The 26,132-nt window shown below is 44.4% G+C and overlaps 1 protein-coding gene across 1 annotated transcript in view; it reads right to left on the bottom strand.

Moving 5' to 3' along the window:
* GLRA2 (glycine receptor alpha 2) overlaps positions 1-26,132 on the bottom strand; it is a 168,487-nt gene that overhangs the window by 23,867 nt on the left and 118,488 nt on the right. Inside the window, exon 8 of the mRNA XM_024569903.3 lies at positions 13,179-13,328. Coding sequence (XP_024425671.1) covers positions 13,179-13,328 — 150 coding nt within the window. The remainder of the gene's footprint in view (positions 1-13,178; positions 13,329-26,132) is intronic.

A 26,132-nucleotide genomic window follows, 5' to 3' on the forward strand; every position in this document is an offset into this window, starting at 1 on the left:
CAGGTGAATAGTCAATTCTCTGGTGCGACATCCGTGGTCATCACGTAACCCTCACTTGTCTGTGAGTCTGTCTGTCCTAGCATGAAAAGTAACACCAAAAGGTTAGTTGATACAGACTTTTCTTTTCATTTTAATATTGAATTCCCTCTGTAGCAAACATGGCCTATGTGCAATCGAAAACTAGAACTTAAGCTAAGTCTGATAATTAGAGACACATATAGGACCATTGATATTCAAGGCCTGAGGTGACTGTTTTATTGGAAAAAATAAGTGGGGGGGTTACTCTTGTATTTTATTGGTCATGTTTTCATTTATATATAAAATGTTCTCTTTTCATTCTCATTCTTCTCCTCTTTACATTATTATTCATTTCTCTAAGCCCCCCTCCCTCGGACCATCCCATGAGCCATAGTTTTGTCCATTCGTCCATTCTGTCTGGTGACACCCTCACCCTTCATGGGCACGTGACCTGCACAGACGCACAGGAGCTCGTGCTCAGAAGGGTCCTGTTCTTGGTGTAGTGCTCTGCTGTCGTCATCTTGGAACTCTTGATTTTCCACCAAGGGCCCCACATTTTTATTTCACTTGGTCCTGCTGGATGGATCAGTTCTGGAAGCCACCATTTTGTTCTGGTTTGAAGTTGCTGACCCCTCTGGAAAGCCTCAGGCTGACACATTGAGCCCTAACAGATTGAACCTCCGCCTCAGCTGGGCACTAGGGCTGTTAGGTTAGGAAAACTCCTGTGGGCTCCTGGTGATGCATTTCCCAATTCGCCAATGTTTCAAACCTTTCCCACTGTTTTCATCCTTTCTGCTCTGTCACTTTCTTATTTACTCTCTGAAAATGAATATGTTTCCCCTGTCACAGGAAACAATTAGGTTCTGTCACAGAAAACAGTTGGATGCCATCAAGGGTGGACTTCTTCAACAGCCTGCTTGCCCATCCCAGAACATACTCTCTCCTTATTTCTTCCTTCATTCTCTCTCATCAACATTTAAGTGCTCCTCGAGTCTCATTAAAAACAAGTGTAAACCAAACACATGGTCTACGTACGTGATCAGTCACTTCTGTCTCTTTTTCTCGGGGAAGTTGATCATCCTGTGTCCTCACTTCCTCACTTCCCTTTCACCTCTGTCCTCCCCGGTATCTTGTGTCTGCCTCTGTCTCTCCACTGACCCTGCTGCTGTTGAGTTCGCCAACATCCTGTGAGTTTCTAAAAGCCATGGCAACCTCTTAGCTTTGACCTTATTTGAACTGTGCATCTTTAGACACTGTGAACTTGTCCTGGCTGTATTTCTTCTGGCTTCTGAGTGGTCACACACTCCCGGTTTTCTCCTGCCCCCTGCCTGTCTCTGACGTGCTGCAGCTCACAGGGCTTTGTCCTCAGCCCCCTTCTTTTCCCCACCTCCCTTCCTTCTCTTTTCCCTCTTTGTATTTCTCCTAGGTGATCTCCTCCACATACATAGCTTTAACCTGCATCTGTATCCCGATGCGTCGTCATTGTGTCTGTCCAGCCACTCCCCTGTCCTGGTCTCTACATGACCTCATGGACATCTTCACCTCCATGTCTCCCGTGTCAGTTTATCCCTCACTGAACCTCTCCCAGCCAGGCTTCACCCCACAGCATGACATTTCCCTTCTTGATGAAGCCCTACTCCCGAAAGTTCTCTTAAGATTCTTCCCCCTTATACTCTCTATATTCAATTCATGCCCACCCTATTAATTTCGTTTTCTTAAGTATGTAGAAATCACTTAATTTATTGGTACCCGCTCCGGCCTCATCATCTCTGGCTTTGATTTCAGCGAGAACCTTTTCCTGTTCTTCCTGCCTATGATCCGGCTCTGTTGGACTCATTCTTTACCATGCTCCACTGGATTGATTTGTTCTCCATAATGCAAATTTGACTATGCTCGCCTCCCTGTTTAAAAACCCTCGCCAGTCTCCCATTGCCTGGAGGAGGAAGTCCAGCCTCCTTGGTGTGAGGTGGAGCCTTTCCTTGCCTAGCTCTCCAGCCTCCCGTCTTGTTACTCAATTCTGAGGGAGCCCAGGTGTTGGCCCGGTGCTTGTATTAGTTGGCTTTTTCTAAAAGGCCCCAAGACAAGGATTTGAGTGCCAATAGTTTCTCTGGGAGGTGATCTCAGGAGGCACCAGTAAAGGGGTGGGAAAGTGAGGCAAGGACAGAGCATCAATTCAAGGTGCATTAGTAAGCAGGTTATAGTGCGGGTGACTGGAGCTCAATCCCGGTCCCACTCGGGACCGCTAGGAGTCAATATAGAACATGCCTCAGAGGGACAGAGGAGCTGGAATATTTATCCCCGGCCCCCAGCTATTATTGGCACTTGTGTGATCTTAGAACAATCTTCAGTATTTTCAGCTTGCCCTGCAAAACCTGAGCATGCTTCCGGGCCTGAGCAAGACACTCTCTCCCCACACCAAGGCAGTAGGAAGCTATGACTAGATGTGGAAACAGTGAGTGCCACAAGGATATAGGTCGGGCATCAAGAGCACTTACCACGGGGGGTCTCTGCTGTGTTGCCGTAGCGTTCCTATGGCCTCTAACACAGTGCATGTCACATGTACATAGAAAATGTGTCTGCTTATTAGTCTCTCCCTGGACTGGGAGCATCCCAAGAGCCAAAGCTATTGTGGATGTCTTGTAGTAGGGATGCAGAACATTTGCACTAGTCTATGAATGAATGAATGAAGGAGTCAATAAAATGAGATAGTCTGAAGACATCAGATTGGGGGTAAGAGAAAGAGAAACTTATGAAAAGATGAAAATGAGAGCTAGAAAAGTATGATCTAGTAGGAAGGAAGGTAGTAAAGAAAAGAGATATAATGGTAAGTGGCTTGAGATGAAAGGAGGAATTGAAGAGAGACATGAAAAAGACAGGGATTTCACTTGCGAGGCTGCTGCAGCAAATCTCTTTGCATGTTGCAGAGAGAGAATTCCATATTGCAAGCCCTAAAATAACAGTCCATCATAACACCTAGCAAAATGGAACAAGCTTGGCAGAAAAATACCTTAAAAATATTCCAGGCCTCTACGTCCCTGACAAGTGCCAGCTCTCCACCCTGGTGCTATAGGGAAATTACAGAGTGCCATGACATTTTTATTACATGACATTTTTGCTGGCTTTCACAATTAAGTGCAAATTCCTAATCCACACAGTCTGTTAAAGACTCATCTAAACCGCTCAACCTTTAAGACAAAAAACAAACATGCCTTCACCTCGCTGGGGAAGAAGTTACAAGCTCTCCAACATCCTGCTTGCTAAGGAAGCAGTTGTTATCTTAATTAATGTTCTATGAAACCCTCTTTAAATACCTTGTGCAAACATGCAGCGCAATGTGAAAAAATGCTAAATGACAAAAGAGAACACATACTGTTTCACTGTATTCTTCCTTAAGAGAGAGGGGGAAAAAAAGCTAAAATCACGGATATTGTAGAGATTCCTTTCCAAGGACAAGGAAGGAGATCTGTAGAGATTTCTAGTCTAAAAGCGTCTTTATAGAGCACCTTCTTTTCTGTTGGTGAATCTTTCAATGGCTAGTTTCGCACCATGGCATCACTGCGGTTAATGCCCTCGACATGACTATGGACACATTAGTAGCAAAGGTATGAAGTAATCATAGCACTGTTTTTACAAAAAGCCATTTAAGAGTCCTCTGGATCCTTGCTAGTCACAGTGCAGTTCTCTGGACCAGCAGCATCAGCATCAGCTGGTACCTGCTTGGTGGAAAAGTCAAGTTTCAGGTGCTGACTCACTGGGTCAGACTTCCTTGGGCTGGGGCCCACGGATGCGTGTTTTACCGAGACCTCCACGTGATTCTCCTGTGCACCAGTCTGGGAAGCACTGATGTAGAGTAGAGAGACCAAGATGTGGTCCGTACGCCAGTGCCAGTGTGTAAACTGTTGCAGTCTGCACCTGGACAAGTGCTTTTGTTACTGGTTATTCTCAGTTCCTGTGCTTTGTTGCTAGACTAACTGAGAAGAATTCTTATATGCGTTCTCCCAGTACTGATAAGAAACCCAGTATAGAAAATTCCTCCTGGATTCTTTGTGGAATGGATGACATTGTTGTGCTCTTTGTTTAACACCGTCCCACTGCCTTCCCATTTTCTTTAATAGCAAACATCTCTGCGTGCGCCTGTTCATCACCCACATTTACGTGTTAATCCTAAAAATAAGCTTTCATTATGACTCTTCACACCACAGCCCCGTCCCTAAACAGGTGTGATAAAGAACTTCATTTTGTCCTACACACATGCAAGCATCTTCATCTCCCAGAATCTGGATATTAATGCAGAGTCTGATCCTAATATTTCTCAGATGTGGGCTCTGCCTTATTATAGCATCGGAGATCTCGGGTAGGGCATGCGGTGTGTGCATCCATACGGTTTATGTCTTTACTTCATGAAGGAAGCCAATCAGATTTAGTTTCTGTTTATACTCAATTGGGTGTGAATTTAAATGAACGAATCCAATTTTCAAAGATAGGCTGCTGGGTAGAACTTGCCTTTTCCTAATGCAAGGGACAACTGGCTATCACCCAGGGGGCCTCCCTCTCTCTCAGTCGTGCCGGAATCCACTGTGACTGAGCTTAGCAGAACCGAAAGTTTGCCCCTGGCTTCGTGGGCAGATGATTGCAAGGCAGACACAATTTGCCTACAAGGAACAAAATAATTAAGACAGTTTCGTATTGAGCAGTGTAGCCTAACAATGTTAGAAACCAGGGTTTTCTCCACTGAACAGTTAGGGCTGGATGATTCTTTGTGGTGGGGGCTGTCCTGTGCATTGCAGGATGTCACCTCCCCTTAGATGAGCCAACCAAACCTAAGTCTTGCTTCATGTTCCTTGATGGGCAGAATCGCCCCGGTGCAGAACCACTGCTCTAAGCCTTTGGAGAAGAGGAGAAAAAAGGGAGAAACCTGAAGCAAGATTCTCCAAGGTTGACCCTCCTTTGATTATAGTTCAGTGGGTTCCTCATTTGCTTAGATTTGTCTGGTTGATTAGGCTTAGTGGTAGTAACGTCTGCATCTCAACAGCCTTCTTTCACAGTCAGTTTACATTCTAATCGACTTGGAAGGATCTTAATGGGTTCTCAACTTTTGGGGAAAGTGCCCTTGTACTTAATATGTACATCAGCCAAAGTCAGAGTCAGTGGGAGATAAAATGGAAGATTTCAGCTTGTCCCTAATTCTTTCCACTTTTCTTGTTTAGACCCTGTACAGTAAAAGCACAAACTCATTATTTCCATGCTGTGATTATAAAAATAGTTGTACATGGGTCACATCTCATTGTGCGATCTAATTTCTCTTTGTGAAAGAAGGAGGAGTAATATAGGGGAGTATGTAGGCAGCCTTTCGCGGCTATTCCACGATATTTGATTTTGATTTGTAGACCATGTCCCCCAGTAAATTGAGCAAAAGCTTTATGACCCAGAGCCTGCTCCATACTTCCGTGGTAGGAAAAAGTAGATACTGAAATGAGCACTCACTACACATAGAAATTTCCATGTGCCAGGCGTCTTTTATGACCTTTATCCATGGGACACATTTTCTTCTGACCACAGTCCTATGAGGTGAATGCTGTTAACTCCGTTTTACAGATGGGAAGAGTGAGGCACAGAGCAATGTTTTCTTACGTAACTGCTGAGGACACAGAACGGGTGAATTAAAGAGCCCCCGTTAGAATGCTTGCAGCTTGGCCCGTCATTTTAGGAGGCGCGCACCACAAGTCCAAAATTTCAGGCTCGCTCTCAGAATACCGACCTCAGACAAGGTTGGTCTGAGACCGTGAGAACGGGAGACACAACAAGGCCACTTCCTAATTTTGTCTTAAGCACAGGCGAAAAGAAAGTCACGGTGCCATTCACAAAACAGTAAACATCCTCCTTTTGGTTAAAATGAGTGCTGCTGAATTACCAATTTCAGGGTTTTTTTAATCCTCACCCGAGGATATGTTTATTGATTTTAAAAATCAATAAAAATGAGTGTGTGTGTATGTGTGTGTGTGCGTAGGGAGAGAGAGAGAGAGAGAGAGAGAGAGAGATGACAGATGACAGAGAAACATCGATGTGAGACAGAAACGTCAATCAGTTGCCTCCCATAGGTGCCCTGACTGGGAATCAAACCACAACCTTTTAGCGTATGGGGATGATGCTCCAACTAACAGCCACGTGGCCAGGGCCCAATTATAGTTTTATCCTTAGTCTATCTAGTCTGTCCTGTTATAGGTAAGATTTATTGAGATGCCCAGTCATAGAGTTTACCCTGCTTTCTGACAGCATCCAGTCTAGAGTGATCCCCTGCTGCCTCTCAAATCACCCAATTTACCGAGGCACCGTCTCCATGGCTCCCCATGGCATGCCTTCTCCCACACTGCAAAGAGTAGTAAACCCAGCTTGTTTAACTACATACGGGCTTGCTTTTCGTGGCCTTTGGCTGATGGGTGTGGACACCTATTTGTCAATGTTACAAAGCTAGTAATTTTCTAAATCAGTATCAAAAAGCTTAACACAATCTAGAAAAATGGGCGAAATACAATGAGGGGAAATTTTACAGGAAGACATATAGTACTTCTTTTTTTTAGTTTAGAAAAAACCCAAGCACATAATCAAGAAGAGATAACTTGATAGCTATTCATATTAATAATAGGACAAAAAGAGTTAGGAAATTAACAAGCATTAGCAAGGTCAAAACGAGCCAATAGGGGAATATGACTACTTAAAAGCACTACTGTAATTTAATGCTCTATTAAAAAGCGCACACAAAGAGAGGGGATATTACCGCTCTTCTGTGTTATGTGTTGATCATGTAACTGTTTTTCAGATTATGTGACTCAGACTTGAAGATCCTCATTAGCAAACTAGAGAAAAGGTGACCAGTGCGCTGAGGCGCTGTAAGCCGTATCATAGGAAGGACTAGATCTGTTTATCTCAGAAGATTTGAAAAGACCTGCTAGGTCACCATCCTGAAGTGTTTGAGGGGATGTGTCCAGGAAGAGAGGAGATTTTTACCCCTAAGGAAGAGCAGTGCCGGTCTAACTGGGAACACTCCAGGACCCCTTGATCTAAATAAGCCACTCCCAGGTGACCATGTGCTTTGAGTCCTTGTCTTTTGTCCTTCCTCAGTCAGGCTTGGTGTTCTCTGGGAAAAGGAAGATCTAAGACCCTTGGATCTTTGGGAAGGAAATAGATAGTGCAGGGCTTCTGGGCCAATCAAGTGGAGGGACAAAGGCTTCTTCTAAGTTGGTCCCCTCCTGGCCCATCGCACTGGGATTTCAGGCTGACACCTGGATAAAAATAAGGTAGTTTACGGTCCTTGTAAGTTTATTTCCCTCCAATCGGTCAATGGGAAGATGATCAGTTGAAAGCAGTATTCAGGTGTTAATAGGTGAAGTGTCCTAACTAGCTAGCATTCCCATCTTAATCTTGTATTCATGTCCAACAAATAGGTAGAAGTGATACATGTTATAAAAAGGAGCAAATCAGGAAGTATGAGGGCTTGAAAGAGTGGGATTATTTCAGCCCTGTGTGGGATCAGGAAATTCTCCTTTGAGGAATGAACAGTTTAGCTAAGATTCAAAGGATACAGAAGGTTGAGGAGGGCAGAGAAAATCATGGAAACAATGAGTACTGAATTCTTACTTTGCCAAGTTAACATCGCCTGAGACATTGTGCTCAGGGCCTCCCTTTCTTGCCCTGTTGCCTAATTCGGTGATTTCTTCCTTGGGAGGTTGAAGTCTAAACAGTGTGTTAACATCATTCTCTTTAAAAGGCGGCTTATCATAAAAGTCATAACCATGTTCTAAAGCCACAATGTCTGATTAGCCACTGAAAACAAAGAAGGGCTGTGTGGGCAGCTGGGAACCTCTGAAATCAGACACCCTGCCAGAAGTCAGACAGGGTGTGGCCAGATGTAAGAGGAAAGGGAGAAATGCACGTGAGTCTTTACAGTTCTTGTGGGGAAGTTGTCATAACCTCACAGTGTGTGAGAACTGCTTATTGGAGCTGCCGAGGTAATGTAAAAATAGTATTTACCACATAGACCTGGGCATGAGCTTCTAATAAACTGGGGTTAGCTCGGCCATAGGGATTTGCAAGTTCTGTCAGTAATGATCTGGGGTTATTTCTGAGAAACTCGCTTCGGTGAAATTGGCAGTAACTGCTTTTAGAGATGGAGGAAAGATAAAGCAAATACACTGAGTTGCAAATTACCGAGTCCTTCCTTGAAAGTGACTTCATTTTGTAATTTGATTGTTCAATAAACACCAGGCACTCTTCCCATACAAGTAAGTGTAACCTCAGGTGTTTTCTCAAGGAATATCTTCCTTGAATAAATCTTAATGCTAATGTCACTTGCAGAAATAATCTGCTCTTGGTTTACTAATACCTTCTAAAGAATCAACCTATAGTGTATTGCAAAGATCACTTCCCCGGTGGAAAAATAGAGAGATGACTTTTTTCATTGGCGGTGGTGGTGTTTTTCTAACTGAGGCCACAACCCATTAAGGTCTGTGAAAATTTAGTGGTCCATGAGCAGCTGGGCTGGAACTAGGGCCAGGCAAGTAAGGCCTCAGGTACAAAATTTAAGGAGATGCCAAAACCCCACTACTGTAGATAAATAGTTTAGTGCAGCATTAACAAAATTCATTGTTAATGCAAAAATCCATGGTGAAGAAAATACCAATTTTAATAAAAACAGGATCTGACCCTGCACTTGCGTGACTTACCTGCACTTGTGTGTCACTTGCCTTACCCTAATCTCATCCCTGATGACCAGCATTAAAAAAAAACAGAATAGAAAATATGAGAGTGCATTAGAGGTGTCTTGTGTGTGTGTGTGTGACAGAGACAGACAGAGAGAGACAGAGAGAGACAGAGAGAGAGAGAGAGAGAGAGGATGAGAGAGAAAGACAGAGTGAGATGTTGCAAGAATGCACCCTAATGTGAGATGTAAAATGTGAAGTGTGCGTGCAGCAGCGGATCCATTCAGGGATGCTGGAGCCAGACTGCTGCACATGTGGCTTTTGAACATTTTACTTAACCTCGCGTTGCTTTCGTTTCCTCATCTATAAGACGGAGATAAGAACACTGCCTTCCTTATTGGCAGGATGGCCACTTAATTTATCCCAACAAGGATAATTTTGATAGTGGGAAGTGGTACTAACAGACAGTGCAGCTTTCTAATGTTAAGTATTGCAAAAATTAAAGAGGCATTATCCAACAATAAAACAGTTACACATTTATAGCGTGTAAAAATAACAAAACCAATCATGAACGTTCAGATATTCAACAGCAAGAATGTTCTGCCTCTCTTTTGTTTCACGTTCATGGAATTCTCTACATTTTTCACTGACCCCACCAAGTAGTGGCCTAGGAGCTTCATGGATTTTGCATGCCGCGCCATGGACCAAAACTGGTGCCCAAGTGGCCAGCAGGACAGGAGAGTCCGACCATTGACAGAGACTAAGGAAAGGAATCATTTCTCCCCAGCCTCTTGTGTCTGAGTGCACTGCGTTTTATCAGCAAGCCCCTTTGAGCTATTTTGGAAAGAGGGTCAGTTATGACGTTGCTTCTGGAAAGAGCCAAGAAAAGAGGGCAGGGAAAATGATGGTTATTTTCTAGATGATAGCACGTGCTACAGTGAGAACGTGTGCAGTGCACGTGCGCACACCTGCCCCAGGAGATCACACCATGGCAGAACCCAGGTGCACCAAGTGGAGGGCACCACACCCACCTCAGGTTATTTCATGCTAACTCACACAAGGCACTAGGAAAACACCGAAACCAGGACTTTTCATGGCAAGCGAGGCTGTGGGACCTCACCGCTCCCAGAGTTGTGGGAATTAAATCAGTTACTCTGATGGGAAGTGCCTAGGATAGTGTGTGCTATATGGTAAGCACTCAAGCAATGTTAGCTCTTGTTACCCTTTTGTTTTTCTTACCACGGTTCAGAATCAGAAAACTTGAAAAGTGCTGCCTTAGAGAGAAAGATGCCACTTCCTAAGGGACAGATCATTGGAAATGTCTCCTGCTCTTTTTTTCAAACTTGAATAGTCCATGACAATAACTGCCTTGACTACAAAGGTCAAATCTGATTTGTTTTGCTCCCCACTCTCCCTCAAGTCTTACCTCTGTTAATTAAACTTTGTTTTGAATAGCCAGTTTGAGAAGCACAGTGAAAATCAAGAACATCTCCATATAAAACACATAGGCTTGGGTTTCTCAAGTTTTTCAGAAAGCCAAGCAGTGACTCCAACCATAGGAGTATATGACTAAGGTTGAATAGAGGAAAAATTGATGGCAAGCCAGTCCAGGAATCGGGAAGCCAAGGATGGGGTCAGTTATTTCTATGGATATTGAAGCCCTTCCAGGAAAGGTAATGTTAATCAGAGTGTTGGATTGATTGTGAAAAAAGTGCTGAAGTCATTAACTAACAAGGAGCGTGGCTGTAGGTGTGTAGGTAACAGCAGTGATAGGAGAAATCAGCGCCGAAGGTGATTGACCTGAAGCTCAGAGGCTCCAGTGGAGCTGGCTTTGAGGAAGGAGGAAAGCAAAATGATAGTCCAGACATTGCGATGAGGAGCAAGGAGGATGCTTGAGACGGCTGATAGTGGCGGACATTAAAGGGAGACTCCTTAGAGATGCCACGTATATCTCATGTCTTGCCGACTCTACTGGCATGGCTCATAGACATCTAAATTCAACAGCATCAAAATATGAATTTTGAGTTCTACCCCAAATGTGCTCTGTCATAATAGTCCCCGTCTTAAATAGTAATGCTGCCCACCCAGTTGCTTAAGCCCAATATCTGAGTCATATTCTTCTTTTCCTCGCCTTCCCACATCAAATGCATCAGCTTGACCTATTGGTTTTACCTCCAAAGGATAAACTACTAGAATGTAAGTTTCATCAAGGGATTGCTCTTCATCTGTCCCATTCAACAGTGTGTTCTAAGGCTTCAGACAGTGCTTGGCACACAGTAGGAAGCAAGTATTTGTGGAATGAATGAATGAATCTTGAATCTGACCGCTCGGCTCCATTGTCATGACCAATGCCATAGTCGAAGCTAGCAGCGTCTCTCACCTGTATCTCTACCACAGCCTCCTCACTGATCTGCTGCTGCTGCTGTTGACCCCACAGACGTCCGTGCAATAGCCTGACACTTGCCATGTTGAAACTAACCAGTGGACTTTATCAGTTAGAATAAAATTCATTCCTTTATACTGGTCTGCAAAGTCCTGTTTGAACCTGAACTTAGCCTCATTTTCTACTCCTTTGTCTTTCTCATTTGCTACTCCCTGCTGTAGTACTGCCCGGGTTTCCCCACACTTACTTTATCACAATAAGACTCACCAGGACGCTTGTGAGAAACACTTCAGTAATTCACAGTGACCTGTCTGCAGACTCTGATTCATAAGGTTTGGGGTGGAACAAGAGAATGTGTACTTTTAACAAGCACTCCAGGTGATTCTTATGATAAGCTCAGGTACAGATACAGCCTGGGAATCCTCCCCACAGCATTCCAATTATTCAGACTTGAGAAGCAAAATGAAACTCATTTTCTCTCTCCGGTCAAGGAGAACATACAGTCAGTGGCCACCTGCTGTGCTGTGCAGGGAGTCCTGGGAATACAGTGTATGTGCTGAAATGGCCTGACGTTCTAGTAACATTTCCTTGGTAGCACAATGACCTTAAACTTGTGTCACTTTATGCCAGATTCCTGGGGATCAGGTGGAAGAGATGGTTATCACCAATAGGGAGGCAGGGAGGAGGAGACTGGGCATGGGTTGATATTCAACAGTGTGTGGCAATGATAGTATTTGCGTGTGCGTGCGTTTGTGTGTTCCTTAGGCTGTGGCTGGACAGAAGAGTCCTGAGAGGTGGGGAAGAGAAAGAGACAGGGCAACCGGCAGGGTATCGGTCCAGAGTACGTGCAGGAAACATTTTGCACACGTAGCCGGGACTCAGTGAGCTCTTACACTTATAAGCTCTTCAGTGTAAGCAACATCTAAACCACAACCCTAACCCAGTTTTATATCTTGATCTGGAAGCATTAAACTTGACAAGGAAACATCTTTGGTATTGCTCCGATAGGGTAGCATGTAACTATGGCTTTACCGGCAGGCTTAACTTACTGACTTGTAGGGGGGATTTTGAAAAATATCTCTTATCTCCTGTATATAAACATTTGACGTTAGCTCTCTAGCGATATTATTACCAGCACTAGCATTCTCTGTATCAAAGGGCATGTTTGTGTCCCAGAATCTGAAACTGAAAGCAAGGACGAGCCTTCTGGTTTCCTGTCGGAACTTGGCTTATAAACCAGAGCAGTGCTTCTCAAAGGTGACCGACCACACACTGCAACTGCCTGGGGGAGGGAGCGTCAGAAATACTGACTCCTGTGCTCTATCCCAAGACTGGGATTGAATTGGTATGGAGCGTGGGCAGGGCTTGGGACTTTTGAAAGATCCCCCGGCTAATTGAATGTGGAAGCAAGTTGTTTGGGAACCACTGAACTGGAGATTTTGAGCCATGTATTTCAAACCTCAAGCCTCTGGATAGTATAAAGTTGGGGTTTGTGCATTAATGTTTAAGTTGAGACGATAAGATCCAACTGATTGGATTTAAAAGGTTGCAATCAACATGGGTGGGGGCCTTATTTACATAAAGCCAGAGCAATTGATGAAAAAGTTAATCAAGGGAGTTTATGTGCACGGAGTTACACATGCACGCACATACCAATTATCAATGTTCAAAACAACAGGATTTTAAAGTAATTTTGTCAGATTGAGTAAATATCTCCAATTAGAGTTGTCAGATAAAACACAGGGCTCCCAGTTAAATTTGAACTTCAGATAAACAACAAATAATTTATTAACATTAAGTATGTCCCGTGTAATATTTGGGACATACATATCCTCAATAGTGTTTATGGTTTATGTGGAATTCAAGTTTGGGAGTGTGCCCTGTATTGTTATTTGCTAAGTGTGGCAACGCTGGCCCAATGGTAAAGGACTAGCATGAGCAGTACTGCAATAGAGTGGGACAGGTCAGGGCAAAAAGTTAACCTTAGCTTCTCGCTCATGATGTGCTCTGTTTTCTGAATTATGTTGTCTGCCCCACCACCTCAAATGCAACCTGCCCATCTGCTAGAGGCTCGACTGTACCTTATTCTGCCTCTTCTGTCGTCTTCGGAGCCGCAGGAACTCCTTGTGCTGCCTGGAGACAAAGTTCACTGCTGCGTACTCCAGTAGGGCGGCGAACACAAACAGAAGGCACACTGCCATCCAGATGTCAATGGCTTTGACATAGGAGACCTAAGAGAGACAGACAGAGACAGGCGCCGTGAAAGCTTGTGCAGAAACCCTGTTCCTAATGTTGTGAGCAGCAGAAGAACCTCGTTTGCAGATGCTGGGCGGAGCTGGGAAAGTTACGTGCTGCCACAGGCCCCCCCACCCCCCACCAACAATGTCCTGAGCCGGGTTCCATCTCGCTCAGTGTAGGCCCCTCCCTGAGAACGGCTCCACAGATGACTACAAGGATTTCCTTCGTGAAGAAAAGAGAAATAAAAACAAAGCTTTGAGGTAAAATAGAGTGGACACCATGCTCGGAACTGCTCGTTTTCTTGGTTTTTTTTTTTTTTCCTTTTCCCCTTAACATTTAAAAACAAATATAATTAAGATCATTCCAAAACATGGATGAGAAATAAACTATGTATGGCCTTTGACCCTTCAAAAACCAATTTTTAATTTTCATCGACCTGTTGACCCTAACTGGCATGAAAACGCTTTTCTTAAATGGTTTGAAACTATCACCATTCAAGAACATGGAACGAAAACAAGACATCAGGGCCCTAGCCTTGGGGAAGGCACCTGCCTAGTTGAGGATTCGGTACACCTTATAATTTAATACAGCAGATTTTCAGGGCAAATACTTCTTACTTGCAATGGAAAGTGCTCCTCGTCTCACTTAACTTCCAATTCTTTCTTTAAATACAAGGGGGAAAAGAACTAGATGGAGTTGAAATATACTGTCCCGCAGACTACAAAGGATGCTTATCAAACTGCCAGCTGAATGTGTACTAACTAGTCCTAATTTTGAAATAGGAAATTTTTCAATTTTTTCCTAAAATTTTCCTTTTTTTTTTTTTTTTTGGTGGCTAACACTGAGTTCTTGCCAACCAGTATTTTAAACATTTTCTGTGTATTAATTTTGTAACCATCACAACAGTTGTATTGTCCCCATTTTCTGATGAGGAAAGTGGGTTATAGAGGGGTTAAATTATTACCCGAGGTCACAAAGTGAGTAAGTGGCCGAGCTAAGATTGGAATTGGACCCCAGCCGACTAGTGAATTTCCTTTCCGGACACACACAAACACTTCAGGAGGATTGTACAGTTTGTGTCTTGCATTTCCCTTTGACCTTTATCGTGAGCATTTTCCATGTCGTTTAACTTTCTTCTAAACCATAATTTCCAATGCTTGCCTAATGGCCCATGCCATGATCAATCAGTCTGTGCTATAGGACATTTAGGTGATTGTTAGTTTCATTTTGGGGGGCTGTGAAAATTCTTCCTCCCAAATATTTCACTGGATGCTTATTTATTAGATCAACTTTTAGACTGCGATTGTGGGAATAAATGCTATGAAAATAGGTTCTTGAATTAGAAAGTTAGTAGCAGCACAGAGGATGTAAAAGCAGAGATTCCAGAGCGAGATGCCCCGATAAGAAGCGCTGTTCCTGGTGGTCTCCAGAAGTTTGCCTGGTGTTAACCCATCTGTGGCCCCTTCCTCATCTGTACGTGGGGTAATAGTACCTGTCCTATAGAATTATATGGAGAAAATCACTTAATATATACAAAGTGCTTAGAATAGTGTCTGGCACAGAATAAGTGCTATGGAAATATTTACAATTTGGCTACATGTGAGTGTGATTTTGTTAATGGATAAATACTGGAAGAGACAAAAATCAACAAGGAAAAAAGAAATCACTCACACTCCTAATATATTCCGATTACTTTTAAGGCTACCACCTTCCTTACACTGTCTCAGTCAACCTGAACTACTTGGCGGTCCCACATAAGTTGTGACAAAGCAGTCCAGCCTTTTGTCATCTTCAGCCCTGTCAGTGACCACTCTTCCTACCTGGGATGCTCTTCTCATTCTTCCCGATTAACAGGCTCCTCAGAACCCTTCAGGACTTGGCTCATGAACCGGCTCCCCTGAGATGCCTCCCTAACCTTTGTGCTTTCTCCCATCTGGGTTAGGGGCCGCTTGGCTCTCCTCCCTTATCACTTTCTATTGAAACTATCTGCCGTTCCTTTTTTCAACTGCAAGCTTCCCTGACCCCACCACTAGACCTGTGAGTTTTTTTTCCTGCAGAGGCCCTGGGAAGTATTACCAGCACAGGACCTGCAAATAGTGAGTAAGCATTAGATCTGAGGGATGGATGGATACATGAATGATTGAATGATGGAAGGATGGGAGGAATGAAAGAACTATCTGGCCACCTTTCTATTTTCCTGCTTTAATTTCAACAACTCTACACTATATCACATTATCCACAATTTCGTATATTTGATATTTTTAACTGTGGACTATTAGCGCATTTCAGTTCTCTCGGCACACCTAGCATTCCTGGAATGTTTCTTTCCTTAATAAGCAACAATCTGTCTTGTATTTGCTCTTTGGGAGCAATCCTATTCTCTTGTAACGATAGAGCATTTCCAATCACAGGATTCCCAGTTATATATTATTCAGATGGCCCATAAATGTTTTAAGACCCAATAATGAAAGGAATTTGTCAATGCTTGAGATATGTCCATACCGGAAGCTGAGTCCAAGAGAGCTGACCATCATCCCTCCCCTTCCTGGTGTTTAAAACATTCGGTAATTTGTAAACCATTTCCCCATCTCTTTCTAGCCATCGGCAGGCCAAGCACGTATTTGGCTTCTTTTATAGCTGCTCATAAATGAATCCTTTCAGTCTCTTAATCATTTTGGTTGGTTTCTGACTCTTTCCAGCATTGAAGTGCTGGTATTAAATGCATTATTCACATGGATTTAGAGGGTGTTGTGAGACATCTATTACATAGGGTGTGATGTCCCTTGGTGCTAGTCTCTCAGGATTGAAATGCCTTTCTGTGGCTTTTACCCAGCTCTGATGTCAGATTCTCTCTCTGTGGCAGCTAATCCTTAGATGTTTTCAGCTCGCATCTTCCCCTGTCACGTTCTTTTGTATGATTCTTGGGCTTATAGGATGCCTTCTTGAACCACTTTACTACAATCTCACAAAATAGTTTTCAAAGGTCATTAAGCTCTCAAAATGCTATTACGACTCACTGAGTTCCAGGCATATTTCATTTAGAAAAATAAACATTGCTAGCCTACTACGTGGAAGGCACCATACTAAGTGCTGGGAGATGGGATAGAAGACATAAGGATAACTGAGATGCACATTAGTTCTTCCTAGGGCTTCCCGGACCATACTCCAGGAAACCCCATTCACTCTGTGCTCCAGAAAGTGTCATTCACATAGGTCAGGGAGCAGCAAATTAGGGCCTGTGGATCAAATCTGGTTCACCATATGTTTTATAAATAAAGTTTTATTGGAACACAGCCATACTCATTCATTTACATATTGCCTACAGATGCTTTTGAACTAAAATGGCGTAGTCGAGTGGTGACAGAGACCATATGGCCTGCAAAGATTAAAATACTTACTATGTGGCCTTTTACAGAAAACGTTTGCCAGCCCTTGACCTAGACTGTAGTGTCATTTGGTTTGTCCCGGGGTTGTACATCCCAGTGGCCCTGCTTGATACTTGAGAAACCCATGGTCTATTGAGGGAGAAAGTCAAGTGACAAAATGGATGGTCCCACGTGCCCAAGTACGGGAAAGATCAAAAGGCTGATGGAATACAGGGAGGTTGATGTTGACAGGGAAAATCAGAAAAGGCTTTATTGCTGGATGGTGCGGCATTTGACTCAGGGCTTGAGAAAAGCCAGGCCTTTTACGGGTGCAAGAAGCCTGAAAGGCAGAGCCATGAAGATGGGAGAGAGTAGATGGGCTCGGGAATGATGGAACAGCCCAGTGGCAGGGATAGGCTGGGTCCCCAGGAAGTGCCTGGTGAGATGTGGACAGACAGCGGGGGCCAGCACGTTGAAGGACAGGCAGAGGGGTTTGAGTTTCAGAATGCTGCTAACAATACGCCAATGATGGTTTTGAGGTGGGGTATTGATGTGCAAGTCCTTTTCGAGTGTTTGTCAATTTCTTTGTGTACAAAAGCAAGAGTCTTAGCAAGAGCGGGCATTTCCCCCCCTCACAGGAATTTACCTCCCCTCATCTTGCCACTCTCAACTCTGCACAGGTCTGGTTCTCTTCCAGGCTTTCCAACGACACCTCTGAATCTTTTGCTGGATCTTCTATTTGTTATTATGTTCCTTGAACTTTTTCTTTTTCAGTTTTCACTCTTAGTCTTCATGTCCTTAATGAACTCATCTGCTCCTATAGTTTTCTTCTTACTTGTGTGTGTCCTACAGCAGAGGTTGTCCAAGTTCTCATGAATCCCATTTCTTCTTCCTGGGACATCAGTAAACTAACATTTCCATTTCATTTGGACCCCCAGTGGAATGTGGACAGACGTAGTATACAGCATTTCAAGGCCTTTGAAATCTCCCATGAGGTCCTTAGAACTTAACCCTTCTGCAGCCACCTTGGATGTTGCCTATTTAAGATGGCAGTGCCATAAAATAGAAGAAGTCGGGATTTCTAAAAAGGCCCAGGGCTACCCGCTCCGCAGTGGAGTGTAATGTGAATGAGAAGTAAATTTGTACTGTATGAAGCCACTCAGATTTCAGGCTTTTGTGTCCCAACACTCCCAAATTCATCACTGAGACCTGACCTCTCACCGGCATTCCTGTGTTAATTCCAAGAGGCCTGCAGTTAGCATGTGCAAAATCAAACTCACGAAATGCCCCTCCTTTCCCATTTTATCTCATTGGAATCTTCCCACTAGCAACCCTAGTTTCATCATTGGTTCTTTCCTTACCTTCATCTCTAATATTCAGTCTATTGAAAAGTCTTACCATTTCTTTCTGCACAGCACCCTTGGCTTTGCTCCTTTGTCTCCATTCCAAAGATGTCACTACAACCGGGACCATCAACACTTACACCTGCTTATTATAACACTTCCTAACTGATCCCCCTGTATGCAGTTTCTCTCCATGGCACTTTATGCTTTTGCTTCTGCACGATTAAATTTAAAACACCAATTTTATTTTGCAACACACCTGCTTAAGAATGACTCTGGCTGCCCATGACAAGCTCTGGTATCCAAGATCTTGCCCAGTGGGTGTCCACCCTAGTTATTCAGTCTTACTCCACTCTTCTCTAACACAAACCTTGTACTTTGTTAGCGCAATTCTGCTTAACCTTCAGGCAGCCGCGTCCATTCCTACTGAGAATCCCAGTCGTTCTCAGATAGATGTGATTTTGCACTCCAGGGGACACTTGGCGACATCTGCAGATATTTTGGGTTGTGACGGTCAGGGGAAGGTGCTAATGGAATCTAGTAGGCTGAGGTCAGGAATGTTGCTAAACATCTGATCACGTACAGGACAGTGGCCATGATGACGTTATACGGTGCCGAACGTCAATAATTCTGAGTTTGATACATTCTGAGATTGAGAAAGCAACCCTCCCCTAACCAGGGGTCATGTCTACTCCAGTAGTTCTCAGTTGGGGTCAGGTTGCCCCAATAGGACATTCCCAATGTCTGAAGATGTTTTTCATTGTCCTGACTGGGGAGTGGGGTTTTGCCCCTGGCTCCCCGTGGGTGGAGGCCAGGCACACTGCTGGATGTCTGACCATGCATAAGACAGCGCCCATGACGAAGAACTATCCAAGCCCCGAATGCTCATTGCATTAAGGTGGAGAAATCCTTACACTCTTCTCTCAGCATAGACATTCTTCCCGCCTTTTCTATATCTTTATTTCCAGATAATTTCTCAAGAAATAGCTCAAATTCCATCTCCAGAGTGATACTTTCTCTGTCTATTCTAGCTTTGAGCCCAGTGGTCCTACCTGTCTTTGGAATTTGTAATGCACTTACAGTCAGGATCATGCAATTTAGCGTTTGCTTCATGTATGCGTGCTTTATCCGCCCACCTAAAGTATAGGTACTTGGCAGGTAAAGGCTCAGTGGTGTTTTTTGTATCTATGCCACCAGTGACAAGTCTTTGTGCCCCATAGTAACTGCCCCATTGTTTCTGTTGATTGACACATTATTCAGGCCATATATAAATTCAAATTCTTTTCATAGTCTGTGCTATGTACAAAGGCTTGGATAGAAGAGAGCGGCGGTGGGGGGGAGAGAGAATGAAGTGACAGGAAAAAATGGCTTAGGTCTTTGAAAGCTGATAGCTGATGATACCCAGATTATTCTTGATTTATTTTTACTTATGGCAAGAAGAATGCTTATTATTCTCATGACTTTACATCGTGAAGAAGTAGAGCCAGTCAAGTGCTTTAGTTTTTTGCGGCACTAAATAAACAGCAGATACTCGAACAGATCAAGTAGGTGGTGGAATTGAGCTCATTGCTCAGTTTTGGCATCATGCTGACATTTCCAGTTGCCTTGAGCCAGCCTTTTATTAAATATATATTCATATCAGTTTCAAAATGGAAAATGAAGCCATGAATTTATTTACTTTAGTCCCATAGTTTGTTTTGTCTATATTCAAAACCTATACCATTTTCTGTGTCATAAAGCTAGTCGTTCATGAGCTGGGCCATTTTCTTTCTTTCTTTCTTTGTTAATAGTTTTTTTAAAAAGATTTTATTTATTTATTTTTAGACAGAGGCAGAGAGAGAGAAAGAGAGGGAGAGAAACATCCATGTGTGGTTGCCTCTCTCACACCCCCTACTGGGGACCTGGCCCGCAACCCAGGCATGTGCCCTGACTGGGAATTGAACCAGGGACCCTTTGGTTCACAGGCCAGCACTCAGTCCAATGAGCCATACCGGCCAGGGCTGGGCTATTTTCTACCTGGTGTTTATCCCCAGCACGGAAGAGTGGCTCCCTGTGTAAGGATTGTCTAACTGTCCTTACAGCTCAGATGCCCTTGCCATCCCTCATGGACAAGGCAATCCCATCCAGCAACTCGCTAACTAAAATGTACCCACATTGCTAACCAGTAGGCTGACCCCAAGAGTTTGTGACGTCCCTCTAGCAGCCAATCCGGGAGGATTGGTTATGAACATGTATAGACAAGTCCTCTACAGTGGAGGAAAATGACTCGTGACTGTAATCAACCAAGTGTTGTTTTTAATAGAAAAGAGACAGAATGTAATTCATAGGGCAACCCGAAAGTACTCAGATATTTTTCTTTCTTTAAGTGGAATGGTCTGTCACACGTACCTGCTTGAGCCATGTTTAATCCTTCCCGCACTATGCATGGAAACCACTGCTAAAGCAGAATAGAAGCTTTCTGCTCTGTATGGTGTAATTTCCTTTCATTTAATTTAGGAGACAAATTGTAATTAACCCTGATAGTGGAGCTGTGAAGCGAAAGATGCCCGTGGGTCACAGGCACCGGACTGGTTTCCGTGACATGTCAGTAGCTCCGGTCAACTTTTTGGGTGAGTGCTATGGAGTACATCACCATCCTCTCCGTCCTCACTTTCTGGGAGAGAAAAGTAAGCTTATTAAATACATGCCTAAATCTTACACAGCAAGTAGTCAGCAAAGGTGGAAAGGAGAATCCTTGCTTTGATTTTTTGATTTCGTCTCTCACCTACATTCAGTCACTGTAAAAATATCATCAGAAAAAATATAGACTGTCAAATTAATCCTAATGCCAAAGATCCATGGCGGTGTATAATTTTATCTTACAGTTTCACTGCCAAGTTGCCATTTTTATTGCCTGATGAAAGAGCTGACATCTGTTTCATGCCAGGAGAATCAGATTGCCTTGGCAGAGGGGTAGTGGCAGCACCGAGTCCCTGGCCTATCCCGATGTCAACAGTGCCACGCCATTGTCTCTCTCTGTCTTACGCTCTCTTTGGGTTCTGGGTAGTGTATTGAGTAAACACTACTCGTGCAAAGGTGCTGTTTGCACAAACAGCCATTGGGTGGCAGTGCCTCCAAGCCTGGTATCTGCAGGAGCCAACTAGTTAAATGGTACTCGTTAACGAAAGTTTCCTGAGGACAGGAACTGAACAACCTCCGGGGACCACTTCGTTGGGTGCTGGTTGACACCCTGGCCTAGTTAACTGATATTGCTTCCAAAGAGGAATAAGTTTCTGTCCCTTGTGTTGGTCAGAAAACTTCAAAGTATCCACATGAGTTTTGTGAGGAGAGAGGTAAGAGAAGGGTGGGGCTGCCAGCCCCAGAATACCCGAGGAATACTAGATGATACCCATTGTTAGAGGTACCGCAGCGATGGCTTACAGAAAGGTACCCCCAAATGTCAGCCTTACGTGAATGTAGGCATCTGGGAGAGGGAGCCAAGGTGGGCAGGGAGTGGCATCGGGAGGAAGCAGGGCTAGCGGGCACCTTCTCCCCTGTGTTTGCATTGGCCACATGACTCATCACAGGCTCCGCTGATAGACAGGAACACTGATGCCTTCCATTGTCTGCCTCCTGTGGCTGCACTTTCAACCACAAAACAAGTGCAGTGCACTGCTTCTCAAACGGGAGCAGGAGTGAGGACGGAGTGGGAGTCAGGAGCAAAGTGTCCGCTAGTGTAAAAACAACCCCAGTGAAGAGTCAACTGGGTCATCGCAGTATTGGAAAGACAGCCCCAGGCTTTGGGGACTAATGAGATGACGCTCCACTTAATAGAGATTTGTCTAGGTAGTATGTGTGTATGCACACGCGTGTGTGTAGAGCAGGGGAGAAATTGGGGAGAACATGAAGATGGGAGAGAAAGGAAGGAAATGAACAGCTTTGGAACCAGGCCAACTTGGATTTGGATCCTAGCTGAATGGGCGGTGAACTGGGGGAAATTACTTAACCTTTTGGAATCTCATATTGAAGTAGGGCCCAAGGATTCCAATGTTGTGGAGTTGGTGAAGGATCGGATAAGACACTTTATGTAAATCTTAACAGTCATTTGGCAGATTGTAGGGACTTAGTCACATTGGCTTGCCAGGGATGAGCTCTTGAAGACATTGCATAATTCAAAACTTGCATAATTCAAGGCAGTTTTCCCTAGAGGAAAAATGTTAAGTAGAATTTGTTGTATTTCATGTTCTGTGCATGCATTAAGACTCTATTAGTATTTTTGTATCGCCCTATTTCAAATTCACATAAGCTGATGTTGCATAAAATGGAACCTTGGTGGAGCGAGCACTGCTGTATGTCACGGGGAATGAGATACGCTGTTACAAATACAAAACAAAACAGCTAACCACCACCACTGTCAAAAGAGGAAGCTTGCAACAACACAACTCTGTGAGTTACATCCATGATTAATATAAGAAAACTGAGATCACTCTCACTAACTTTGCCAAGATCTCACAGAGAACGAGTGGTTGAACCGCTGTTCACATCTGCTCTGGCTTAATGCCGCACTCTGTGCTTTTCAGGCTCACTGACCCCTGTGGGAGCGTCCCTGTTTGGGGAGTGAGTCAGGAGAGTGACTCACATGCTGTGGTTTCACCAGAAGACAGCATCTAATGTGAGAGAGAGAGGTGAAAAAGTGCATGCAGTGGGGACAGACAAAGGATGAAATGTGTAAAGATGAGAGATGACCACACTGTTCTTCATTTGCTTTGCCAGTCAGCAATAAGTGCCGTTTCCACTTCTGTATTTAGGTCCCCAACCACCCACCCCAAGTTCAATTTTCATACTTGTAAGCAAGGAAGGAGAGGAGGGAAGTTGAACCTAAACTGTCCAGTCTTGTTCTTTGGATGGAGGCTGAGTGAAAGGCTCCCAATGGTGGATAGGGTTTATAGTGATGGCAGAGCTTTTCTCCTGCTTTCCATCTGGGGTTCCTCACAGAGGGGACTTGATGGGAAGGGTAGGCAAGTATGGAAAAGCTGAGGAGCACACACCCCCTAGACGGGGATTTTCAAGTTGGCTACGCTCCTTAGAGTAGGGTGAGGAGGCCAGACTGGGAAGGCAGCATGGAGCAAACTTCTCCCCCGCAACCATTTCTGAAACGCAGCACGTTATGAAAGCGAGTGGAAGGCCAGCGCAGAGTGGGCCCATGCAGGCTCTTTGCCATCAGACCGCAATGGCGGTGGTGTGTCCCGATGCCAGCCTGAGATGGGTAAGATAGCTGGGGAAGGGGGGATTCTCGGCCACAAAATGCTGGCAGCCTTCAGAAGCCCAGTTCAGCCTGCAGCGGTAGAGAAGCCATTTCTTCAAGAGTACCTAGAACCTTGTGATGACTCCAAGGTACAAAGAGGTTTCTCTAGGCGTGGAGTTTCCCGACTCTGCACCTGACGCCTCTGAGCACTGGGATGCTGCATCCTGCCAATGAGGACAGGTATTTCCTTGGTGTAGGGCCAAAGAGTATTTCACAACTGAGAATATAGTGTGAAATCGTAATGTCATTGAACGGCAGGGTCAGTGGAAGCCAAGAAGTTTTACTGCCCAGCCCCCGGCCTGTGGCCTGGTTTTAGCATCGTCTCTGTACTTTAATGGGAGCTCACAGTGGAGGCAGCAAGTTGGTGAGGAAGTCTCCACGGGATCCACCTTGACAGAAACCTTCCATTCTTAGCATGAGACCCCGGGCACTCAGGCCTGGTGTGCGCTAAAGCTCTTGAAGCTAATCAGCTACCTACCGGCTTATATCGTCTAAAGTGAAACCAAAATAGCAAAATCCCAGGCGCCCATCACGTTGCAGGTTACATGTGGGGAGGAGAAACACAGGAAGAGGAGCTGCAGGTCAATCAGGGGTTGGGAGTTAATGTGGCACAAAAGCCTCTGACTGGGTGGGTGACCTCACTTTTCGTTACTGTAAATTACCAGACAACTGGCCTCCACTGCGTCCATTTCCTGTAGCTGAGCAGCATTTTGATGCAAGTCGGCTCTACGCTTTTCTCCTCGCCTCAGAAACCAGAAGCACAAACCACCCACTAGTAATTACTTATTTGCGATAGATATTAGCCTGCTGAAGCCTGGTATAATTAAAAAGAAATCCTACAGCCTCTTGAATGGAAGGACACAAATAGATGTGCAAGCTCTTTGAAGAAATCAAAAAGGCCGTGCCTTCAGGAGGCATTATTATATTGCAGTTCGGAAGTGTACAGACTGCGAAGAAAGATAAATTGTCAATGTGAAGAGATTTCGGTTGGGCTCATTGAGCATATCAGTTGCTAATATATCCGTTGCATGCATCTGCTTCAGAGAGATCAGTCTCAGTCCCTGGGTGGGAATCAGTCCTGTAGGATTATAACGAAGAGGAGGTGGCAGGGCTGTGATGGAGGGAGCTGGGAGATGCCAGGGATGTTTGTGGGTCTTGGCAGAATTGGCCACATCATTTCACCTTGCTGGGCCTCAGGTTCCTTCTGGAAACTATTAAGGGCTTCCAAGAGTATCTCTAAGGTATTCTAGGATTCTCTGCCATTCTAGGGTTCTGTGACTCATGGAAAAGAGAAAGTGGTGAGAGAGGAAGCGGAGTTAGTAGTGGGCTGGGGTCCCAATCTGAAGGTGGTCAGAGCCCCGAGTCCCAGCGGCAGCCTTCTGGCCCTCTGCTCCGCCTTCTTCCTCCCTCCAGGGTCATCCAGTAACGCATACTCGTTGAGTGCCTCTATGTGCCAGGCAAAACTTGCCTCAGATGGTGAATTCCTTGCTTAGAAACCAATTGTGTCCATGAGATTTACATGTGGAAGACTCAGTGTAGCAGATGCACTGAGTTCACCTGCAAATTAGCAGCAAAGTCTGCTATAAACTGTCAGCAACTCACCTCAAGGCCTTGAACCCCTTAGCTTTTTTGTCTAAGAGATTTTTCTGGCACTTCAATAACTTTCTCAACTTACATGAAAGGAAGCTACACTTCAGGGACAGCCCTTATCCACAAACGGATGGGAGATGGCGGATAAAGACCCCAGATTCCTGGTTACTTGGTGGGACAGGTCTGATGAGAATTTTGTAAGGTTATCCCGAGAATCCCCAGCAGGACCGACCCCCTAGTTGCCCTCCAGGGTAACCAACTGAGAAATATACTTGTTTGGCTTTTCTCCTCTCCTCGTTTACACTCCACACGCTCTCACTTGTCCTTGCTGAGACCGAATCCCAACTGAACTGTCTGCACCCGAACATTGGTTATAGGATCTGCAGCTCATTGAAAGAAATGACCCGAACCTCAAATAGATCAGGGAAGCCCGACACAAAAATGATGCCACATCATGCACCATTTAGAACCAGGATGGCAAACAAACCAGGCATCCTCCGGAAAAGCCCTTTCTTATTGACAAAAGCCCTGTATTTGCCTGGTTTGCATGTCATCAGTAAGAATGGAGTGTAGACACAGTTCAAAAACCAATCTGGAGAAGTGGGTAGGAAATCAATTTGGGATCTATATTACCCACATAACTTAACACTCCTCACCCCCCTTTTTGCTCTGCACAGCTAGCTTTAAATTGATGAGATTAGAATTATGTAACTATAATAAAATTGAACATTTCCTATCTAATATGATGCAAGGATTATTCAGCATATACCAACTTTCCTGGGGACTGGGAAATAATGAAGGCACCTTATTTGCTGACACACCATGTAAATAATCTGTTCCTGCTAGGTATGAAGCTTCTTAGGGAAACTGAGTTGCAGCTCTACTTTGAGCCTGTAAGAATGTAGACATTCTGAAGGTGCAAATTACACCTGTTGGCAGGACATCAATTAGAATTGTTAACAGCATTATACTGAAAGATCAGTGCAGACTCCGTGTTAATAGTGCATGGTAGGCAGCCTTCTCTAAGGGCCCCCGATGATTCTTGCCTCCTGTTACTCACATCCTTGGGTAACCCCCTTCCCTTGACAGTGGGCTGGACCTAGCAACTTGCTTCTAACAAAAACCATATTGCAAAAGTGATGGGATGTTACTTTCAGGATTACACTATAAAAGACCAACTTTCCTTCTTGCTTGCGCTTTCTTTCTGGCTGGCAT

This window comes from Desmodus rotundus, chromosome X (assembly GCF_022682495.2).
Source record: "Desmodus rotundus isolate HL8 chromosome X, HLdesRot8A.1, whole genome shotgun sequence".
In the NCBI taxonomy this organism is placed as follows: Eukaryota; Metazoa; Chordata; class Mammalia; order Chiroptera; family Phyllostomidae; genus Desmodus; species Desmodus rotundus.